Consider the following 21,522-nt stretch of genomic DNA (forward strand, 5'->3'; position numbering starts at 1 on the left):
ACTGGCCAGGGACCTGGGTGATAGAAAAATGAAACACATTCCTTTCAGCCTTTTCTGAGATGGGACAGTACCAGAAGAAACAGTAAAAATACTGGATTCTGAAGTGATGGGACAGATTCATGGAATAAAAACACACCTGGGCATATAAAATACAAATTCTCAGGTTCAGAAAGTGCAAGAACCGCAAACTATTACTGGGAGAGTATTCGAGGACAGTGTCACTACATGTTTGTCTTATTCACATACTCTTCACAGGGCATACGTTGCTGGTAACAGCTGCAGGCAGGAGACTGGGAGAGATGGAGCTTTGGCATGATCCTGCACAGCCACTCCTCTGTACTTAACATACACAAGCAAGTGTGCCCAGGGAGCTCTATAAGCCTCGCAAGGTTCAGCGTTGAAGAACCCTTATCCCAGCACATTCTTAATTAATCCTATGAAATGTACAGGTGGTAGGTGTTAAACATTTCGGAACAGACACACTGTAATGATTACTTGTGAGAGTTTTCCGTTTTTTTCCCCTTTTTGGCTTTCCACCATCTTAACAGCAGCAGTTTTGCAGTTTTGACACCGATTCCAGTAAAGAGAGCCTTTTATTTGCTGTATTCCTTCCCCTCCTCTGATTTCATCTATACTTTCTTTTCATTAAGGTTCATACCATGTATAAGTATGACCTTCATGTTATATGTAAATGTTATGTTTCAGCAAAATCTAATATAACTTCAACTGTGACTACACACAATAGATAATGTTATGAGGATTTAGTAAGAAGATAGGGGAGACTGCAGTGATCAGGCACAGGGCTCGATCAAACATACTGACCAGCCCCATTTCATGTGTAACCAACGCCTTTTATACCCTTTTCTGTTTATTCTTCCTTTGTTCCCTGCTATTCCCTTCCTGTGCACATTGCCTCATCAGTTTGCATAATTCCACCAATCCCCCATCTCAAGTCCCAATACCCAGGACCCCCAGGTCTGCATCCTTAACAGTTGCAAAGTCCAGGTTGGCCCCTCTTTGAAGTGATGCCTGAGTTTCTTGATAGCCCATCAGTTAGTGTGACTGACCAGGCTGGTTTCTTGTTGTTATTTTGTCATTCTTTTCACTCTTGTTATTGTTTCTCTGTGAGGTCTCTGGCTCTGTATGTTTTATTGCCTCCCTTTTCCTTAGCATCCCATTTGACAAGGTCCTTGATCATATAATTTTAGAGGAGCAGACACTCTTTCCACATACCCTTATAGGTAACTTGTGTGATTGCTTGCATAATATAACAACATAGAATGATTTCTTAATACTTTTAAAGTTTGCCTGTCTCAATCCCTCAAACAAAAAACAACCCCTGCTTTTCAACCTCCTTCATTTAATTAAGCAATGAACCCCCTCCATGAGAAAATACATGTTGTGATGCAAATGGAAACATTTGCCTAACTACAAATATTAAACTGTTCATTTAAACTATTTATTCCAATGTCTATTACATTAAATCAACATTCATACTGCATTAGATTTCCCAAATCTACTCTGGGAAGAAAGCTGTACAAAGTATGTAGCACTTAGTTTGAAGTACCATTTATTCTATACACTAGGTTTTACGCCAGAGTCTCAGACTTTTGCTTTACACTTGTTCATTTCAGTGCACAACAGCCTACCAAAGAACTCCACCTTACCTACTGTCCTGGTTTCAGCTGGGATGTAGTTAACTGTCTTCCTAGTAGCTGGTACAGTGCTATGTTTTGAGTTCAGTATGTGAAGAATGTTGATAACACTGATGTTTTCAGTTGTTGCTCAGTAGTGTTTAGACTATAGTCAAGGATTTTCAGCTTCTCATGCCCAGCCAGGGCACCTGACCCAAACTGGCCAACAGTGTATTCCATACCATGTGATGTCCCATCTAGTTTAGGAACTGGGAAGTGGGGGGGCAGGGATTCGCCGCTTGGGGACTGGCTGGGTGTCGGTCGGCAGGTGGTGAGCAATTGCCCTGCGCATCATTTGTACATTCCAATCCTTTTATTACTACTGCTGTCATTTTATTAGTGTTATCATTATTAGTTTCTTCTTTTCTGTTCTATTAAACCGTCCTTATCTCAACCCAGGAGTTTTACTTCTTTTCCCGATTTTCTCCCCCATCCCACTGGATGGGGGGGGAGTGAGTGAGCAGCTGCGTGGTGCTTAGTTGCTGGCTGGGGCTAAACCATGACACCTACAAACCCAGAAAACAAGTCTCTTCTCTTGGATGAGTTCAAGGCTTGATGGTTCTTTCTTCCCTTTCACTGTCTCTTGGACTTCGAACCTACTCCCTGGATCTCAATGGTTGCACCATCCCTTCTTACAGACCACTGCTGCACCCAGGCTCACAGAAATCATCTGTAACAGGGGACCTGACCTCATGTGCTAGTAAGTGGCAGAGAAGGAAAGCCATCTCACTCAGTTGCAGCCTGCCTGCAGCAATACCTGCATCTACGTTGAAGCTGTAAATAAGGAAGCAAAAAGCATCTAGTTGGCCATGCCTGCACTGAGAGGACATTACCTTTTAGCAGGAGCTGAAGGCAAATAATCAGTGAAAAACCCAAGTGAAACCAACACTCTCCTCAAATATAAATGGTTTCACATTTTCTAGTTAAGAAATATATGAATATATGTCTAACCATATATACGTGATTTTAACAACATCCTCAGCAGTATCTCTGATATTACTTCAGTAAGATATATTAAGGAAATAAATATATTTTTTAAATACTTAGCCTCTTCATTTTAAAACATTTTTTAAATGTCTGTCTATGAAACATAAATAAATAGGGACCATCCAAAGAATTTCACATTAGAATGATATGATTTATACTTTCAGTCATGGCAACAATAGCTACACTTATTTTAATGAACTATTCTCCACAAAGACAGGAAAAAAAAATTGACCATATGTGAAACAAAGTAAGAAATTTTACACACTCATTTCATCTTTCTGAGAAAATTATAAAAAGCAATGACCTTCCAGCTTTTATATAGGAGAAATAACTATGACAGCTAAGATAACAGCTGGGTAAACAATTATTGACACATTAACTTCTAGTTTTTCATATTCAACTAAACCCAACACAAACTAAACAAACTTAAAAATATTACGGTTTTTTCAATTCTTATTCTGAAATAAATGCATCATAGTCTTTCAGTGGTGCAAAAATGGCTATAAAAAGGCATTTCACGTATCGAAACGCAAGCTGAGCTTACCAGAAGACGATTACCACCTAGTGCCTAAAGCTGGTATTACCAACTCGGTAGGAGCGAGGGAAAGACTCGTACAGCAAAGTAACTCTAAAAGTAGGAAATCATTTCTGAATTTGCTAGAAGACTGACTGCATAGGTACTTTCCCACAATTAACTAGCAGCCCAAAAGAATAACATAAAGTATACGTCAAAACTGGTCCAGCCCTAAGAAATTAAAGAAATACTAGAGCCTTTCAAAATGAAAGTGTGCAGGTCAGCATTTGGGACAATTCTGTATTGAAAGTTAGTTCTTGGCACTAACCTATCCTCTTCCTCCGTACTGAGGTGCATATGGACACTGTCAGGCTGACAGGCAACAATTCAGCTTGGTTACTTGCTAATATATAGCAAACAGAAAACACCAATCCATAATGTCAGAGCTTATTCTGGCACAGTTTGTGATCACCCACCGCTTCTTGACGGATTTGAGTAAAAAAATGAAGACTTTACAGGAGGCGCTGGCTCTACTGAATGTTACCTTCCATTTATCAGCAAAACAGTAGGCTGCTGATGTCGTTTAATAGATTTCAGAACTGTCAGTGCTGAAGAAAGTATGCCATTTAAATGCCTACAAGGCAGGAGTATTTAATCCTAAGCAGCTGAGATACTGAGAACTGCAAAAAACATGGTAGGGAAGAATCCTGTGAGGAACTGCACTAATACAGAGAACTGCTGTAAGATGCTGGCTGAGCAAGTAAAAACATAATCGGTAACACTGAAAGCTGAAGAAAAACCAAATAGGAAACTAGATAGTGGCTTAATGTTTTCCTTAGCATACATTTTAATGCTAAAGGAAGGTGGCCATACAAAATGCAAACAACGTAAGTGTTTCTAAGGTGTCATCAATCACCGTGAAGATAACACTTCAATATGCATTTTTAAATTTCTGCGGATTTAATTAAAATAATACCCTTGCAATGACACAGTTGTATATCCTAAGAAATGGCAAGAGATAACTGCTAATTTTAAAGTCGCCTTTGAAATATGTGACTCAGTAAAATCCTGAACTGGATATATCATTAAATCACTTTCCCTCTGTTTTCCAAATACAAAATATTCTCTCAGAAAAAGCAGCGAAGGCCAACACAATTTAAAGGATCTAAAGGAAAATGTTGGGATTTAAAATGGTGACAAGTCACACTTCAACTTACACCAAATTAAAACTGTTTTTTATAAAAATCATACACAACAGCCCTGCACAGTGGTAAGGTCTTTGTAAGGCCTTTGTGTTTAACATTTGAAGGATACAAATTATTGTCTCCATTGATGTTTGCCTTTATGTATAAACACTAAGACTGTTAGTCAACTGTTTTACATATTTTCTCATTATTCAAGGCAAAGTTGAACAGACAATGAAGTTGAAAAGACAATAAATTACTAAGTGAAACATTGAACTAAAAAAAAAACACCTCTAAAAATAAGTTAAGTAACTGCTTGCTTTGGGGAAGTATGTTTCCAAGCCCTACAAACATACCCATGAAATGAGTTCTGAACAAAACTGGGAGCTACCTTTGAAATTTTCAGTTCATATCAGTTTAAGATATCACTCACATTTCTGAAAGGAAATTGTTAATACACTTTACGGTACACAGGGTACCTGTAAACCCAGTGTATAACTGCTGTTTCTGCATCAAATAAATAAACTAGAATTCAAGTTAAGTACATGATGAGACATCACATGCAAATATCACAGACGTGCAGCCTATTCATTGGCCACACTTCTCACAACTGGAAGATTTTTCCTTGATCTTTGGCAATATCTGGATATTCTGTAGGTTATCATAAGAAATGGCTACACTTTTTTAAAAAAGTTTTAGTTACAGTTAGTTTATTTTCCAAAGAACACTGAGTTGTTTTTGTTTGTAAAAATATTTAACTATTTCTGAAGCCAAAACCAGATTTGAGCTTTCTGAAAATAATTAATTACTTTTCTACCAAACACCATTATACTTACCAAATTCATTAAAATATCTGATCAATTGTCTTTCACGTAATTATTTAGATAATTTTATGCACAGACTGCAATATAAAATGCTTCCAAAATACTGCATTTTACAAATATCTATAATTTTAGAATTTCCTTTCAAATCTGATGCATGTTATTATATTTACCTACATATTTTGCTTGAAAGGGCATGATACTACTTCTGTAATCCTGCTGTTGACATACAAAAATCCTGCGTGTTGACATACACTAGGTCCAAAAATCAGTCTGTATTATCCTCTCAGTTAAAGTGAAATGTTGGAGTGCAATGACTTGTTCATAACCACAATGGTGAGTCATAGAAAAAACTATGTTCTAAGGGTTCTTGAAGTTATTTACAAACCGTGCACTGCTTTACTGTACACACACAACAACAACTCAATGAAGTGACCAGATGAAGAACAAGAATGAGCGACAGTAGGGGACCACAGAGACTACTGAAGATCAAAATAATATTTTCTGAACATCGAATACAATTTTTTTTTCATTGCTTACCATACATTTTATCAGTAGCATTTCTTGTATGTTTGTAACATTTAAAATTCCTGTGTCATGGCACAGAAACCCAGCCAGTGCTGGGAACTGTACAAGCACAAAACAAAAAGCCATCCCCATTCCCAGTAGAAGCAAGCATTACTCCAGTATGCTTTAACTACATACATAGCTTGCTCAACAGAAAAGCAGAGGGACTGCAAATAATTCTTTTGCAGACACTACGAAAAGGTTCACGTAAATGACAATACCACACATTGCCACTAATTTTTATCTTTTCTTTGTCTGTGGAGATGACTAGTTTTGATCAACTTAATAGCAAAAAAGTGTTTTACACCAGAATTAAAAAACTCTGTTTTAGGAGAGGATTTCGACAGTCGTTTAACAGACTGATTCTGTAAGTGTTGCAGTCCACTGAATCTTGAATTGCTACTGCAGTCAGTTTTCATTATATTGTTTTCTTTTGACATTAAATTTCCAACCCATTACACTTCAGAAGCACACAACAGCCTTCTCCTGAACTGAGAAACAGAGGTTACTGATATAACTGTAAAAGGAAAGAAAAGGCTTAAATATTACAAAATACTGTAACTACTAAGCAATTGTTTACAGCGTATTTTGCAGAAAGCTAGTAAGTTTTCTGTTGGTATCAGTTAAGAAGGCAACTTCTCACAAATCTGACTCATACAGGCTTTATATATATTTGCATATTATTATTTGCATTATATATGTTTGATATTTTCCATAGCATGGGTTTACAGAACCTCAAAACAGTCTAAAAAAGGTGATTAATTTGGAAAACTGGACCATTTCAAGAAGTAGTTTAAAAAATGTAAATTATCTGCCTTCACCACCAACTATGATGAAATAATTTCACATGTAGTACAGACAGACTGCTGTCAAATGCTGATCTGCCAAAATAGGGATGGGTAGTATGCAGTACAATCTCAGGTCCTCAAAAACTTCAAACGCGCTTTTGTATTCTACTGGGCTTAGCCCTTACATATCCTCATGTTTACGGGAACACATAAAAGAGCCTCGAAGAAACTAACAAATTTAGTTGTGAAGCTGCTAATAGTATAGCAGCTTGTTAGCCACGCTTAGGTGTCTCTTAAACAGTAGCCAAAATTTTAGAGAGTAGAAAAAGTATCTTGTTTTCCTCAAGAATTAAAAATGGTCCCATCTGCAAAAAGCCTGTTTTATGTCAACAGCTTCTACTCTATTCAAGATTCTGCAATACAGACAGTGCCCTAATACCTTACCCAAGTCAATGGGAAACAATGATACCCAGGATTTTGCAAAATCCAATGCTACTGACTCAAGTAGAAGCAATGATAGCACCTACAGTAAATCCATTACAATTTAAATGTCAACATAGATAATGAGCTGCCGACACAAGCTAAAATAAGACTAGTTCTCTCTTGATCTCAAGAAAGTGAGTGTGATCTGTCTGGATCTAAAGAAAGCATCATAGAGTAATTTTACAGAAATCTTTTCAACTTGTTTTGAAATAAAAACCAAGGTACCAAAGTATACAGCAATTACCTCCAGTATATCCCCATTTAATGAAAACCAATGTTTTAAATGGCAGTCTTTAAGAGAAAAGGTTGAGTCACACAACACAAAGTTTGAGCAATTTTCTCTCACGGATAAGGAGATAGTTAAATAAAGAGATTGAAAAGCCAGCAAAGCTAATTGAAATGAAACCTCACACTATAACCTAGCATGTTAACTGTGTAATTATGTATAATTCAGGAAAGAGTTAAACTACCTCGATGGCACAATACAAAAAGTCTTTTAAGGCTATCTTTCAGCCACAGGTAGTAAGACAGACCATAAAGAGATTGTCTCTGCTCTGACCTCTTATGCCTCTTACTCCTGTTTTTTCTTTCTTCTATACTTTTCACTGGATCCCTGTTTAATTAGATTTCTCTGTTTAATGTCTTTAGCATTGCAATCTTCTATTTTTCTGCAGAAACAGTACAGATTTCTCTTCTGGTTTTGCCTCTTAGCCCTGGTATCTAACAGAGAGTCTCATGGGTGAGAGAATATTTCATGCCTAGATTTTTTTCTGACAACTACTAATAAAAATAATACTTTCCTAAAAACACCACTTTCAGTATGATTGATTCTAAAGGTCTTATCAGCCTCAGCTCACGCTGTTCTTTAAAGATCACAATGATTTATTCTGGTTAACTAATTCTGGACAGACCTACCTGGTTGTATGCAGTCTCTCTGCTGGCCACCTTCCTGAATGGCCGACTGCCTTGCTCCACCTGCACCGGAGGAGCACGTACTCTGAATACGATAGAGAAGAGCTGTGTTTCTGAAATACCAAGCTAAGAGTCTATGAACAGCTGCAAAGAAAGTTCAAATGGGATCATGAAATTTCAGAAAACAGCAGTCAGAAGGGATTCACTTCCTACAGGGGAAGAGTATGAACAGGCTGTAATTGTTTCTAATCAGAGGACAACTAAGTGCCTACAATTGCTGCCACCTGCTCAGCAGAGGTCAAAAAGGCAAACAATATTAGGAATTAAGACAGAAATATAGAACAAAATAAAGAAAATTGTTTTGCCACTGGTCATGTATATAGCACCTGCAAAAGGATCTTCAAAGGTACAGCATGACTTGCATACAAAAAATAACTGCATAGCAGCCACCAGCCTGTGCTCCCTCAGGTCCTCCTTTTTGCCTTACTAGAAGATGTGCATGATGTTTGCCTTTTTCAGACAACATCAACTTCCTTTAATCACCATGATCTTTCAAAGATGATAAAGTAGCCTCATAATGACATTGACCAGCTCCCTCATGACCCTTAGGTGCATCCCATCTGGTCCCATAGATTTCTGTGTCCAGTACACTTCAGTGCTTCTTTAGTCTGCCTTCTACTGCAGGTAATGCTCCATTTCCTCACACCATGCTATTAGGCGAAGGGACCTAGGAGGCCTGGGAGCAGATGAAAAAAAAGCCAGTGAGAAGAAGGCATTGAGGCCTTTTGCATGTCCTTTGTCACTAGGTCCCTTGCTCCCCTGAGCAGTGGGGCCCACAGCTTCCCTGGTTTTCCTTTTGCTGACCATGCACTTATAGAAGTCCCTCTTGTTACCCTTCACACCACTTGCTAGTTTCAGCTCCCAACAGACCTTTGGCTCTCCTAATTTGATCCCTGTAGGTAAGACTATTCATACCCAGTACCCTGGGTATCTGCTTTTGGTCAGTGTTCGGGACAGGATCTTGGGTGAGATGGAGCTTTCTTGATGACCTAGTACAGTAATTAAGTTTTTATGCTCCAGGACACTCCAAAGTCTTAGTACACACTCCTGTCCCCCAGGAACTAATGAAGTAACCTGCTTTCAACTCAGACACATTAGTCGGAAAGGAAATGCCCACCAAACTAGTTTCAAAGACTCCATGTTAAAAAATGCAGTTTTCTCCTTACCCATTTAATTAGGGAGCTTCCACAAATGGTAATATATACTATGACTATATGAAATATAATTTTCCTGCAGAACCTCTCTGAGTGGTTAAATTCCCCTCCCTTCTTCCACAAGGACTGAAGTAAGTTGGGAAAGGGGGAAGTCTCTGTCACAAGAAGAGAGCGAACAAAGGTTAAAAAAATTAAAGTATAGAGCTTAACATAGCTATTAGAAAAATAATTCTATTCCTTCTTGGTGGGTAAATTCAGTTACAAAGAAAAAAATTTTTCAAGGACTTCTTCAGAAGCTATCTCCATTACAATATTTCACCATACCTGAACATGACCGCATGTATTCAACTGAGGCTGAGACAGTCCTGATGGCAATTTTGAAATTTGTGTAGCCCAGAAGAAAAAGGTTGCTCTGATATAATTCTGAACATGTGTATCTATACTGATTGCAAAATCACAACTCTGAGCAACAGCATTACCTTTTTTCTGGTGGTCAAGAAGAAAAATTGGTACCATAGATGCACAAGAGGAGAATTTTCACCCTTTCCACCACAATGATGTCTTCTTTTTCTACCTAGCCTTTCTTTCTTTTCATTTGCATATGATTACAGCATTTTTCAACTTTTTTTGTTCATTTTCTTGATTTCTGTATGAGTCAGACATATGGATTAAAAAGTTGTTGCAGTACAGAAGCCATTCTCTCAGACTGTGAAAATGTTTCAGTAGGCCCTGTTTGCACTACAGACCACTTGAACCATGTCCCTTTACAGAAATCTTTGTATGTTTATTTGGGAATAAGGAGGGAATTTGATTGGAATCTGACTAGCTGAGCAGGGTTATAGAACAGCATGCTTTAGTTAATAATTTTATTTACATTTCAAATGTAAATTAAGAAATTTCCTGCTATTCCATTTGAACAAAAAAGCAACATCTGGTTTTGTGAGACAAAGAAAGTCTGAGATCATACGTGACAGAAAGGAAACAGGCTTTAAAAACTTCAGAGGCCTTTATAAACACTCAGAGATACTTCAAAATTCAGAAAGATCTCTGAAACCTAATTTTTTTTGTACATATGACAAACATTAAAAGCACATAGAGAAATGTAAAGAAACATTCATCATAACACTGTTAAGATTCATCAAAGGACTTTTAGAAATAAAGCTACACAGGAAGTTATTTTAAAACTGCTTGAATTTCTACTGAAAACACACACGAACAGTAATTTTGGTTTCATATTCGCTTAGCTTAAATGTCTTTCATTTATAAATTACAATTGTGGCAGAGCTCTACCACAGGGAAAAAAACACAACCCTACTCCAGAAATATGCATATATTATATATGTAAATATACAGCTTTCTACTGCCTTACAGATGCCCATGTTTGTCTATATCTATCTGCAGTCCTACATTACTTTTGGAGGCAAGAACCATCTATGTCCTGTCCTTGTACAATGCCCACAGTTATAGGGTTTTGGTCCACAAATGACAGGAATATAGACAATTAATGAAATAATGAATGTAATTTGCTTGATTTTTCCTATTTGAGGAATGTAAGGAATGAGCTGGAGTTGACTTGTGGTCATGACAATGCAAATTAAATACAGGTAAGTATGAGAAAAGCAACTGGTATGCAAATGGATGTTTAAAATGTAACCTCTTTTAAAAGGGGATCCAGAACAGTAGTACAAATCCAGTGGCAGCCTTTCAAAGACTTTTCTTCTGCCTGTCAGATTGTCTAAAATCCTCAGTGAAGGACAAGGGAAACTAACAAATGCTGGTATGGAAAGCTGGTAGACACCTATGACATTTTTATTAAGAGCAACAAAAGCAATGGTGTACCAGCTGGTATTTCAGACTGTACAACACTTCAGGTGTTGAATCTTAGATAAACTGCCAAAGAGAGAGAACATAGTACTGCAATACTGTGATAAGGCTGATAATATACAAGTAAATAGATCTAAGTTTTGAGGGTGATCTAAGAGAGCACATTCAGCAGTTTTTAAGGTAATATGTTTATTTGTATCTTTACTTACATCTTCCATAATAAATAGTTTTCACTGTTATTTTCCAGAATGTATGAAAGTTTATGTAAGGATTTTACATATTAAAACTAAGTTTATGCAATTATCTCCTCCCAAGGGAGACACTTGGAATATACAAGGAAAATTTAGTTCTTCCTTAGGGGAAAAAAAAAAGTCTAGTTCATTTCCAAGATTGTGACAGTTTGGATAAATACACTCCAAATAAATTATTGGTTAAAAATTGGAAACAAAGGAGAAGAGTAAATGAAGTTCCACAGGGATCTGGGTAGGAACTTAGGCTGTTTAATATACATTCATAAATGACCTGGAAAAAGGGGGTGAACAGTAAGGTAATATGTTTACTCATGCTAGGAAATTATTGAGGTAGTAATGCTAAGAGCTGACTGCGAAGAATTTCAGAAGACTCTTATAGGACTGAGTGGCTGGAAAATAAAATGGTAAATGAAATTTGGTGTCAATAGATGTAAATGATACATGGGGGAAACCATACATATATACATATATTAAAAATGACAGGTTCTGAGCTCATCATTTTCACTCAGGAGCATGTCTTGGCATTATGTTAATCTTGGCATTAGTTCCATGAAAACATGCCTTCAGTGCTTAGGAACAGTCAAAAAAAACCCCAACAAAGCAAATATTAGAAAATACTGGGAAAGGAACAGGTATCATACTTTTGCCACTGTACTAATTTAGGATTTGTCTGTACCTTGAATGCCTTATAGCCACTTGGAGTAGAATATTTACTTAGAAATGGAAGAAATACAAAGAAAGCAAGAAGGACTATCAGAGGCATGGAATGGTTTCCACAGAAGATACAGGGTAGCCTGGGGCCCTTCACTCTGGCTGAGGAATGGCTGAACGGAGACATAATAGAGGTCTACACATCAGGAAGGGCAGGGAGAAGATGGGATTGACTGTTTACTCCTCCTTCAAAACCAAGAACAAAATGACATATATATGAAGCTAGAGGGAGACAAGTTCAGGAAGTTAAAAAAAAAACCCACACAAAACCCCCAAAACCAAAAGGGAAGTGTTTCTTCATGCACCAGGAAGCAGACCTGTGAAATTTCTTGTCAAAAGACATTCTGGATACAAGAAGCTGATATAAGCTCAAGGCAAAATTGGATGTGCAACTGAAAGAGAGATCCACTGAGAATTAAAAAATAGGCAAAAAAAATGTATTAATGAACAGGCTCAGGAAATTCCTTCAACTGAAAAAGATGAGAAGCTGGGAAAGTATTAAGGGAGTATCACATGTGCTTGGCCTGTTCTTACCCTTCCAGTCTGTCTGTGGTCCCTCTCAGATATAGAGTACTTGGCAAAATGCGTCCTCACGTCAACCAGCATGGCTGTTCTTATGTTCTTAATGTCACTGCTGTAGCCTTTTAAAAACAAAACATCTTTCAGAAACAACATGAAAATACTTGATTCTGCATAGGGACAAGAAGAACATCTAGCTCATGAATCCCCTTATTGTTAAAGGTTAGGAGAATATTAGGGGAAAGTATAATACTCACTTCTCTTTTCTTTAACTCTTCTGTCAGCACCTGCTCATGGACTCTACCAGGAACAGGCTAGTGGACTAGGTAGACCCTTGGTCTGACCAAGTACAACCATTCCTCTGCTCTTAACAGGATTTCCTTTTGACGTACTTTTTGATAATATTTTTCCATGGGTTAATGATGTCATAGGCTATTTTAAAAATAATTCAGTTATGAGAGGAAGGTAGACCAGGAAACAAGAAAATCCTGGGAGAAAGAAAAAGGAAAATTGCTATACTGTGATCAACTCTTACATGAAAATGCCTTTTAGTGACAATGTCATTATACCAATCTTCGGTTTTTGCAACGAAGGGAATAGTTACCTTTGCAAGATGAAAAAAGTACTCCAAAGACAGGAAGATTTGACAGTTCAACAAACTTGGTCCTCCACTGATTATTAGATCTTTATGTGAAAGGTTCTATTTTAAAAGGAATATTCAGATTTAGACTCTGATGTTTAACTCCAGAAATGGTTCTTAAATAATGGCACCATCTTGTTTCTATCAAGTTGATAAAAGAAATCTCTCAGCTGAGGAGCTGTTTGTACTACAACAGTCTGAGAGAGAAAGAAGGTGAGGGGAATAAATTGCTTATGATCCCTATACGAACAACAAATATTGCCAGATTCAACAAAAAAGGAAAGCAGACTTTCTGATGAGGAGACTGATAAAGGTGCTGAATTACATAACTCAGAGACCAAATTTTGTGAGAATTGTAAATAATGAAGAAGACTAGTCACTGATAAACAGAGCTGGAACATTTGGTAAATTGAGTAAAGCAGACAATGTGCATTGAAATAGATGAGCAGAAAAAAAATGTTTGTAAGAACAGTAAACTACAAATTTTTCTTACAGGTTGGGCAGACCCTATTCTCAAAAACAAAGACTTTGAAAATGACATAAGGGTTATGCTCAGCAGATAACTGGAGCTCTATGCCCCAAAATGTTTAATAAAGCATGTGGGTAGTTCAATTCTAATGCTCATAGTTTAAGAAGGAGGTAGGAATGTTGGAGACAGTTCAGAAAGCGATCACAGGTTTAAATAAAGTATTGAAAAATATGCCTTAGAGTGGAAGACACCAGAATCATAACTTGTTCAATTTATCAAAACAAAAAGGAGTAATTTGATCATGTTAACTGTAACAATGCAGGGCTCTTTCATCTGACAGGTAAAGACTGCACAAAATCTAGTGGCATAAAGCTACAGTGCCCCAGATTTCATCTTGGGAGAGAAAAGATTTATCCCAACCATTTACTCCAGGATAGTTCCAGCACTTTTCTTACATGCAGTTCGGAGGATCAAAATTAGAAGCTTGAATTTGCAATTGACTGGCTATTCAAAGTGTATAAATTCAATGCCTAAACACACTTCCCTACTTTGTATCGCACAGCAGCAGCCACAAACACAGACAAAAAGCAAAGATGACTGAGCATGTGAACAAATTGTCAGCAGTTGTATGGGATTCTTTTTAACATAATTCTTTTTAATAGTATTTTTAAACCAACAATATATGATTTTTCTACCCCCAAAAAAATAAAAAAGAAGGAGCTATAATTAACCATACCTATTGGGAAAGTTTTATGCTTTTTATCATCCGGAATGTCAGACTAGATGTTCCCATGAGCCCTCTCGGCCTTAAAATCTATGCCCCTACAACTTATTAAGCAGGGAAAACAAATGACTTCACAAACAAGCACCTAGCATTTTATTATAACGTATTTTACCATGTGACTGTTCACAGATGGTGAGTTTTACTTAAACAGTTGTTAGAAAGCAAACACATGCTTTTTGCTACAGCTAAGTGGCAGTAGATCTTAAGCCATTTACAACCCAAATATTTTATTACAATGTAATTAAGAGTATATCTTACTGAAATCTTATGAGGCCAGTTTCTAAAAGATGTGGGCAAGAAGCTGCATTATCAACCTTTATGAAGCTAAACCAGTAAACTATAGGTTTTAGTCTCCCTGCAATGGATGTGTGTAATTTCTGCTTGCTCTAAGGGCAATTAGGCTCACTCAAAGGAACAGTAAGATTTTTGTCTTTTCAGCTACTAATAATAGCTGGTGGCAGGCTATTGAGGAGAAATAGCAGGATATAAAAATGGCATGTATTGATGGCAGCTCACTCACCAAGATCACAGCATATGCAGCTAGATTAAAAAAACCTAGATTAAAAAAAACTAGGGACAGCCTAAACAAGCAGCAGCCTACACTCAGACTGTTCGATGTCATAGTTCCAAGCAAAGGTCCTTTGATGAATTCCCTGTATTCTGAAAATTAAGTTTGTTATGACCTTTTTTTCTCCGTGCTTAAACCTGCTGTCAATCCATAAACCAGCTTTCTTTCCTATGTGTCTAACAGCTAATTTGTCTCAAGTTTTTCCTAAGGTCCTTGCTGATTTTTTTGAAAATGCAAGTTCAAAAATCAATGTATTCACATGTTTCTGATTCCTTAGAAGAACTAGCACATATATTTGTGAGGTGAGCTTTCCCTTTATGAAAACCAGATCGATTCCTTCCCATTTTTCACAGCCTTCCAAAGAAGACAGACCTACCAGCATTTAGTTCCCAAGGTATTACCTAAAGCACTTTTAAAAAATAATTACGCTATACTTGTGACCTTCCATTCCTCTATCACCATGGCTGATTTAAATGGTAAGTTACATACTACAGTAGGTAAAGCAGCAATTTCATATTTTAATGTCTTTGGAACTGTTACACAAGTATTATCTGGCTCAGGGAATTTAATTCTATTCAATTTTTCAATTTGTTTCAAACAACCTTCATACTGACACTTCAGTTTGATAGTTTTTCAGACTTACCCTCTTTTGTGTTTTAAAGACTATACTGAGTTTTTATGATATTACAAATTTCTATTCAAAATATTTTTGTACTGTATTAGTTCAAGTTTCCAAAGATCTCCTCATTTGGGCACGACTTCCATTTTCTGAAGGATGACCTAACAGCTTCCTTCAGATGTCACTATTTTTCCTGTTCTTTTAGACTCTCAGTACTTCATCATTAAAATAGGGATAATAAGTATGTGCTTATGTTGCAAAGTTATTTATGAAGATGTATTTATGAGGGTCCATACTTAATTCTGAAGTAATGAAGTCTATAAGAAGATCACGATAGAATTGCCTGAAGTCAGAATATCTCTGAATTTCAGACAATTCCTAAGACTAAGACTTGGGGGAAAATACTTTAAATCAGTTTATTTTCAATATAAAGTAGAGACATTATCTCCTTCAGTTTTACTCGTAGCTTCTGTGAACTCAAAATGCTCTAAACTACTCATTAAGCATATAAAAAAAATGTGGATGCCAGTGATGCAATTATTACAGGTAAAACTGTTAAGTCCCTACATATTTTGTTCTCCAGTTCAAAAAAACATTTTTATGAATAAGTATTTATGAATATTTAACATATCATTGCTAGTTCTAAACATCACAATGTAAATGTGTAAAATATGTTACACAGTTTCTACATCTGTTTTATCAAAAGCTGACAACAGCATGGGGAACTAAACTGACCAGCTGATTCAGTACATCTTGCTATCCTGGTATTCACGTGCTCACCCTTACCAACATAGGAAACATGACATATGTCAAGGCTCCTTGTGCCTGAAGGGTGAGCTACCTTGCATGTATCAAAAAGCAGTATCCTACCTGTGGCCAATATCCTGGAGCAGATGCAGAATTGTAGCTTAATACCTCACGTAAAGAGCATATTCTTAAAGACTGTACTGGTTTTATGTCTATTTATCTGCCAGTTCCACTGTCCCCCCCAACTTCCTCTTGTCCAATTTCAACCAAATTTGATTATGGTGATGTGAAAAATAGCACCTGGGTACACGATAGAAACCTTATTAACATCTCTTCCAAAAAAAAAAAAAAAAAAAAGAAAGAGAGAGAGAGAAAGTGGGGAGGGCTCAGCCCTTATCCGTTCCATAGAGAATAATCATTCAGCACTCATACAGCTCTGAACTCAGGAGATGCTGCCTTCTGTCCAGTCATACATATATACGGGGTTTAGGCAGTTGATGAGACTGCCTTGAGTAACATTTATGGGAGGGAACACAGGACACTACTGTTGGCTTGCTATAGAAAGTATAGGGAGGAGATGAGAATATTGTCAGCAGGCTTAAGGGACCTGAAAATGTTGTGTATGCAGCTGCTGATGAGAGGACAATGTGGCATTTGCTACAACAACGAGAAAAATGAGTTCTTGCAACTTCTATTAAACTTGTGGAACTCATTGCCAAAGGATATTATGGATGTTGAAATGGGCTCAAGAGACAATTGAATGAGGCGCAAACATGAAATTCAAGAGACAGAGAAGAGCAATCCTCTGAGGGTTACTACAATGACAAAACCACACCAAGTTTAGAAACTTCCTGCAGGTAAAAATAATTGAAAGCTGAGACACTATTCATGGAGAGTACCACATATGACTTCTATATGCAGATACCTAAGGAAAATTAAGAGAAGGGAAATCCTGGAGACAGGATACAGCATTAGATGAGAGCCATTGGACTGATTTGCTATGGCTGTTCTTAAGTGGTGGAAAACTTAAGCGAGGGTATTGAGGATATTAGGGATGGGAAGGGGAGCTGAAGTTGTTTTAGTAAGCAAATGCAGGTGAAGTAGAGCACAAATATATAAGAAGCAAATATTAGTTTTATTGCCAAAGGAAAAATAATTAAAAGCAGCTAATAATAGATGCATAAAATGAAAAGCATTGGGGACTGTGTTGAGATGATGCTGGCATAGTGATACCATCTGAATATTTCATCATAATGATGCCAAGAAAGGTATTACAATAATTCAAGCATTATGATGCAATTATATCTTTGGACAAAGGTTCAGTGGGGTTTTGGTGGTCTGTAAGTGTAAGTAATTCTTCGCAGTCATTAACCCCCACTTCCTAGTGGATCTGCTTGCACTGAAAGGCCAGGATCTCCCCTGGCATATTCCACCAAACACAGAGGAGGTTACAGCACCAACCATTGCTCTGCTCCAGCACTGTGCTGGTGAAAGAGAAAAGCACTGCCAGATGAGCGGTTGGGACAGGGATTCCCTCAGTACCATGCATGTAGTGCCACTACCATAGCATGAAGGAGGAGCGGAGTCGAGGATAGGCAGAGGCAGAAGCAAAGGAGGGACCAGGCCAGGGTGTCAGCTATGCAGAGAGGGGCATGAAAAATATTATAGAGGTGACAAAATTATTGATACCTAATTTTGTATTTTTTAGTACTGTATTTCAGTACCACTTAGAACTGCTTTCCTACCATAATATGGTATAAGTATATAACCCTTAACTTCAGGCAACAAGACAAGATTTGCCTGTAATACACAAACCCTTTTTCTTTCTACTTCTTTTGTTTACTCCACAGAAAAAGAAAAAAAAGAAAAATCTTGTACTGAAAAAAGGCATCTCCAAGAACAATATCTGTGCACTCAGGCATTCTGGATAAGTACCTGCATTAACTATATTTGGACAAATACATTAAAACCAGTTTAAAACAAACACACTTTCCTGGCTGAAGTTCATGACACTTTTCCACTAAAAAAGTTCGGAAATAAACATTTTTTGCAATTTCTTATAAACACGGCTTGTTAAATAAAGGCTTACACCACTCTCTTAAAGTAGAATAGAGAAATGAGAACAGTCCTGGCTGAATAATTGGAATGAAACTTTAATTGGAGTTTCAAGATCCTGTGCACTGAAAAGAGTTCATCATCTCCAAAAGCTGGCAAAGTGTTCCTAGACTCACCAGTCTCTTAGCTTTAAAAACCCTACAAAACTGAATAGCCACACGAGAAAGTTTTAAAATTGGCTGTCTTGAGGTTCACGCATAAGCACCAAGAAGCAAAGTTACTTTAACTAAAGTAACAAAGTTGGATTTGGGGAAAATTGTAGAGGCTTTCAACACACAATGTGCAGATATGCACAGCTACATACTTCACTTCAAAGAAGTGTTCATTTGTTCTTAAGGTTAACAGAAACTTCAATTATTTTGGAATCTTTTGTCTTTAATTCAGAACTGTTGCCAGTTGTAAGGCAGAGGGATGCAAAACATGATGGAAGCAGGGGCACACACCTTACAATCTCTCAGGAAAACTTTTTGTGTTATTTTATCCTCCACGTGCAAGTAAGTCAGTCTGAAGCATCTGAAAGCACTCTGAACGAAAAAAAAAATACAAGTAACTGTTATGACTCCCATTTAACATATGGAGGGAAAGAAAGATTAAGTCATTTGCCAAGAGCAAGGAACTACAGAATTAGATACAGTCCATCAGAATTCAGCAATTCAAATAATAACACAGAAAGAAAATATACACACATTATCCAGAGAGAAAACTGCAAACTGAAGTAAAAAATGCTTTTTTCTTTTTGTGAAGAGAGCTCCGTTTTCCTTATTTCCTTAGAGAATTTTCCCATTTATTTTCAAATCAAACAGACTATACAGTGCACGTTCTACCTTTTCTACCGTGTACCATAAAATCACAACTGTCACTACCTGGATTTTTTTTTTTGTCTTATGATGACTATGGTAGGGAGTACACTTCTTGAGAAGTTTACAATAGTCACCCCAGTTGGTACAGATGATTAAAACACACCCAAAATAATCAGAAAAATATTTCTCGATTGTTTTTGTTACTTTTTTCCATGGAAATACTATTTTCACTGGGTGTTTTTGTCTTTTAAAAACAGTGGCTTATGATCTTAGACCCCCCATTACAACAGGTGTTTAAAACACTAGAACTCCAGCAGCCAAAGTGCTTTATTTGTGAAGCCGTATATAGAGAGGTACTTCTCAGCCATCATACCAGCATTTTTCAAAGAAAGTATCCAATTCCATTATGTGATCTCATTGTTTCTATTAACTATTTTAAATGCCTGTATGAAGGCATATTTCTTCTGTAAACTGAAACTGTTTTATTTTCTGGCTTGTCATGGTAGATTGCAAAGAACATACTCCATGTTACATACAGTAATATTACTGCAACTTCAAACCAAATAAACCGCATATACGAAAGTATGATAACCAAACCAATACCCGTATAATTTAAAATCTTATCAACTGAAATACTGCAGTCTAATCATCCAAAAAATTAAAGGCATGCATAAATAATAGAAATACCTGAAAAGACAGAGAAAAAATTATTTATGTTAAGTTATCACTTTGCTAAGCCTTTACTTTCAGGTGTTAAAAAATCTTGAGAAGTCCATTCAAATAAGTTCAAATAACTTCAGGCTCATATTTTCAGATAAGGTCCTGAGATTCATTATCAAGACATAAACCAATCAACCCGTTATCATTTTACCTTGCAATTAAATCAACTGAGTTTGAGTTTATTATATCAGAAAGTATTCTACTTACAAGTGAGCCTTCCTTTGGAGGCTAGAAACATTTTGTGCCTTACGAGAAAAAGTAAAAGCCAGGAGTGATTCAGCTGCTTAGTTATAGCTGACTGGTACCATTTCAGTTTCCCTACAGTATTTATTTGATATATCTCTATGGGGCTGACAGATATGTCACAGGACAACTTCTGGACTGGCAGCTGGAACCCAGACAAGATATTCTACTGTGCCTGTAATGGTACTAAACACTTAGGTTTAGGTAATTGCATTGCTCTATCACTTTGGCAAGCTCCAAATTTGCTGCTCTATCCCATACTCCACACTTTTGTTTACCTGAAGTACTTTGTCTCCCAGACGGTATATTGGGATTCTCAGTTCCCGCGGATTCATTTTGGCGGGCTTTGGCAAAGAAGCTGAAAGCGCACAGAAGCTTTTGTGGAACTGTTTGCGAGGTGCCACATCCATTTCCTATTCTTTTTTTAATTACAAAGCTGTGTTTGAGCTACCCATCCTTCCCCTCACCCCCTAGGCGCATGCCACACAGAATCCTGCCTTCTGCTCAGTTTGCCTACAAACAGCCTCCCATATCGTACCCAGAACATTTAAGGCCCAACGGACAATCACCTTTTCACATCTCTGCAAGGTCTGAGAGTCACTTTTCCTACGTCTCCCCGACACGCACAGAGTCCTCACACTGCCGTTCCCACTATGCTGTCCTGCCCAGGGAAATTGCAGCGCTCCCCCCCTCACCGCTTCCCTCCCTCATCTCACAGGGCAGTAGCTCAGAGCATCTCCTGCTTGCCAAATACGAACGCTCGCAACCGGCTAGTGTCTCCCCTGAACTATCCCGACGTACTCACAGGGTCTGGGTGTCCTCCGGAAGGCTGGGAATGAAGTGGATGTCCCTGCAAGTGATTCTGTAGTCATCCTCGTCGGAACACTCGCAGAAGGCTGAAGGACACCGCTCTGTGCCCTGGCTGCACAGCACCAGCACCAGCAGCAACAGGACGGCTACCGGCAGGCACAGCATCTTCCGCCGCCCGCTCCCGCTCTGCCCCTCGCTTCTCCCGAGGGAAAGGGAGGAGGCACCGGCGCTGCCCCGCCGGGAGCAGCTGCCCGGGAAAGGCGGCACCTTTGCCGGACGCCGCCGCCGCCGCCGCCTCCTCCCTGCGCGGGGACAGGAGAGGTCTCAGCAACCCCCCCGCGCCCTCTCCTTCGGGCAGGCTCCCCCCCCCTCGCCCCGGCCCCCGCGCCCACCCCCCGGCCGTCCCTCCCTGCCGCTCCCCGCCCCGCACGGACCTGCCCGCCCTGCTCCGCGGCACCCCTCCCGCGGGGCAGCGCCCCTGCCCCGGCAGCGCCCCTGCCCCGGCGCCCACCGGGCCAGCGGCGCAGCGCCGAGCCGA

At 38.3% G+C, this 21,522-nt stretch overlaps 1 protein-coding gene across 1 annotated transcript in view; it reads right to left on the reverse strand.

Moving 5' to 3' along the window:
• TSHR (thyroid stimulating hormone receptor) overlaps positions 1-21,253 on the reverse strand; it is a 76,863-nt gene extending 55,610 nt beyond the window's left edge. The window contains exon 1 of the mRNA XM_069783716.1: positions 20,980-21,253. Within this exon, the coding sequence (XP_069639817.1) occupies positions 20,980-21,149 (170 nt within the window). The 5' untranslated portion in view covers positions 21,150-21,253. The remainder of the gene's footprint in view (positions 1-20,979) is intronic.
• Positions 21,254-21,522: the final 269 nt, after the last annotated feature.

The sequence above is a fragment of the Haliaeetus albicilla genome, chromosome 5, assembly GCF_947461875.1.
Source record: "Haliaeetus albicilla chromosome 5, bHalAlb1.1, whole genome shotgun sequence".
Classification (NCBI taxonomy): domain Eukaryota; kingdom Metazoa; phylum Chordata; class Aves; order Accipitriformes; family Accipitridae; genus Haliaeetus; species Haliaeetus albicilla.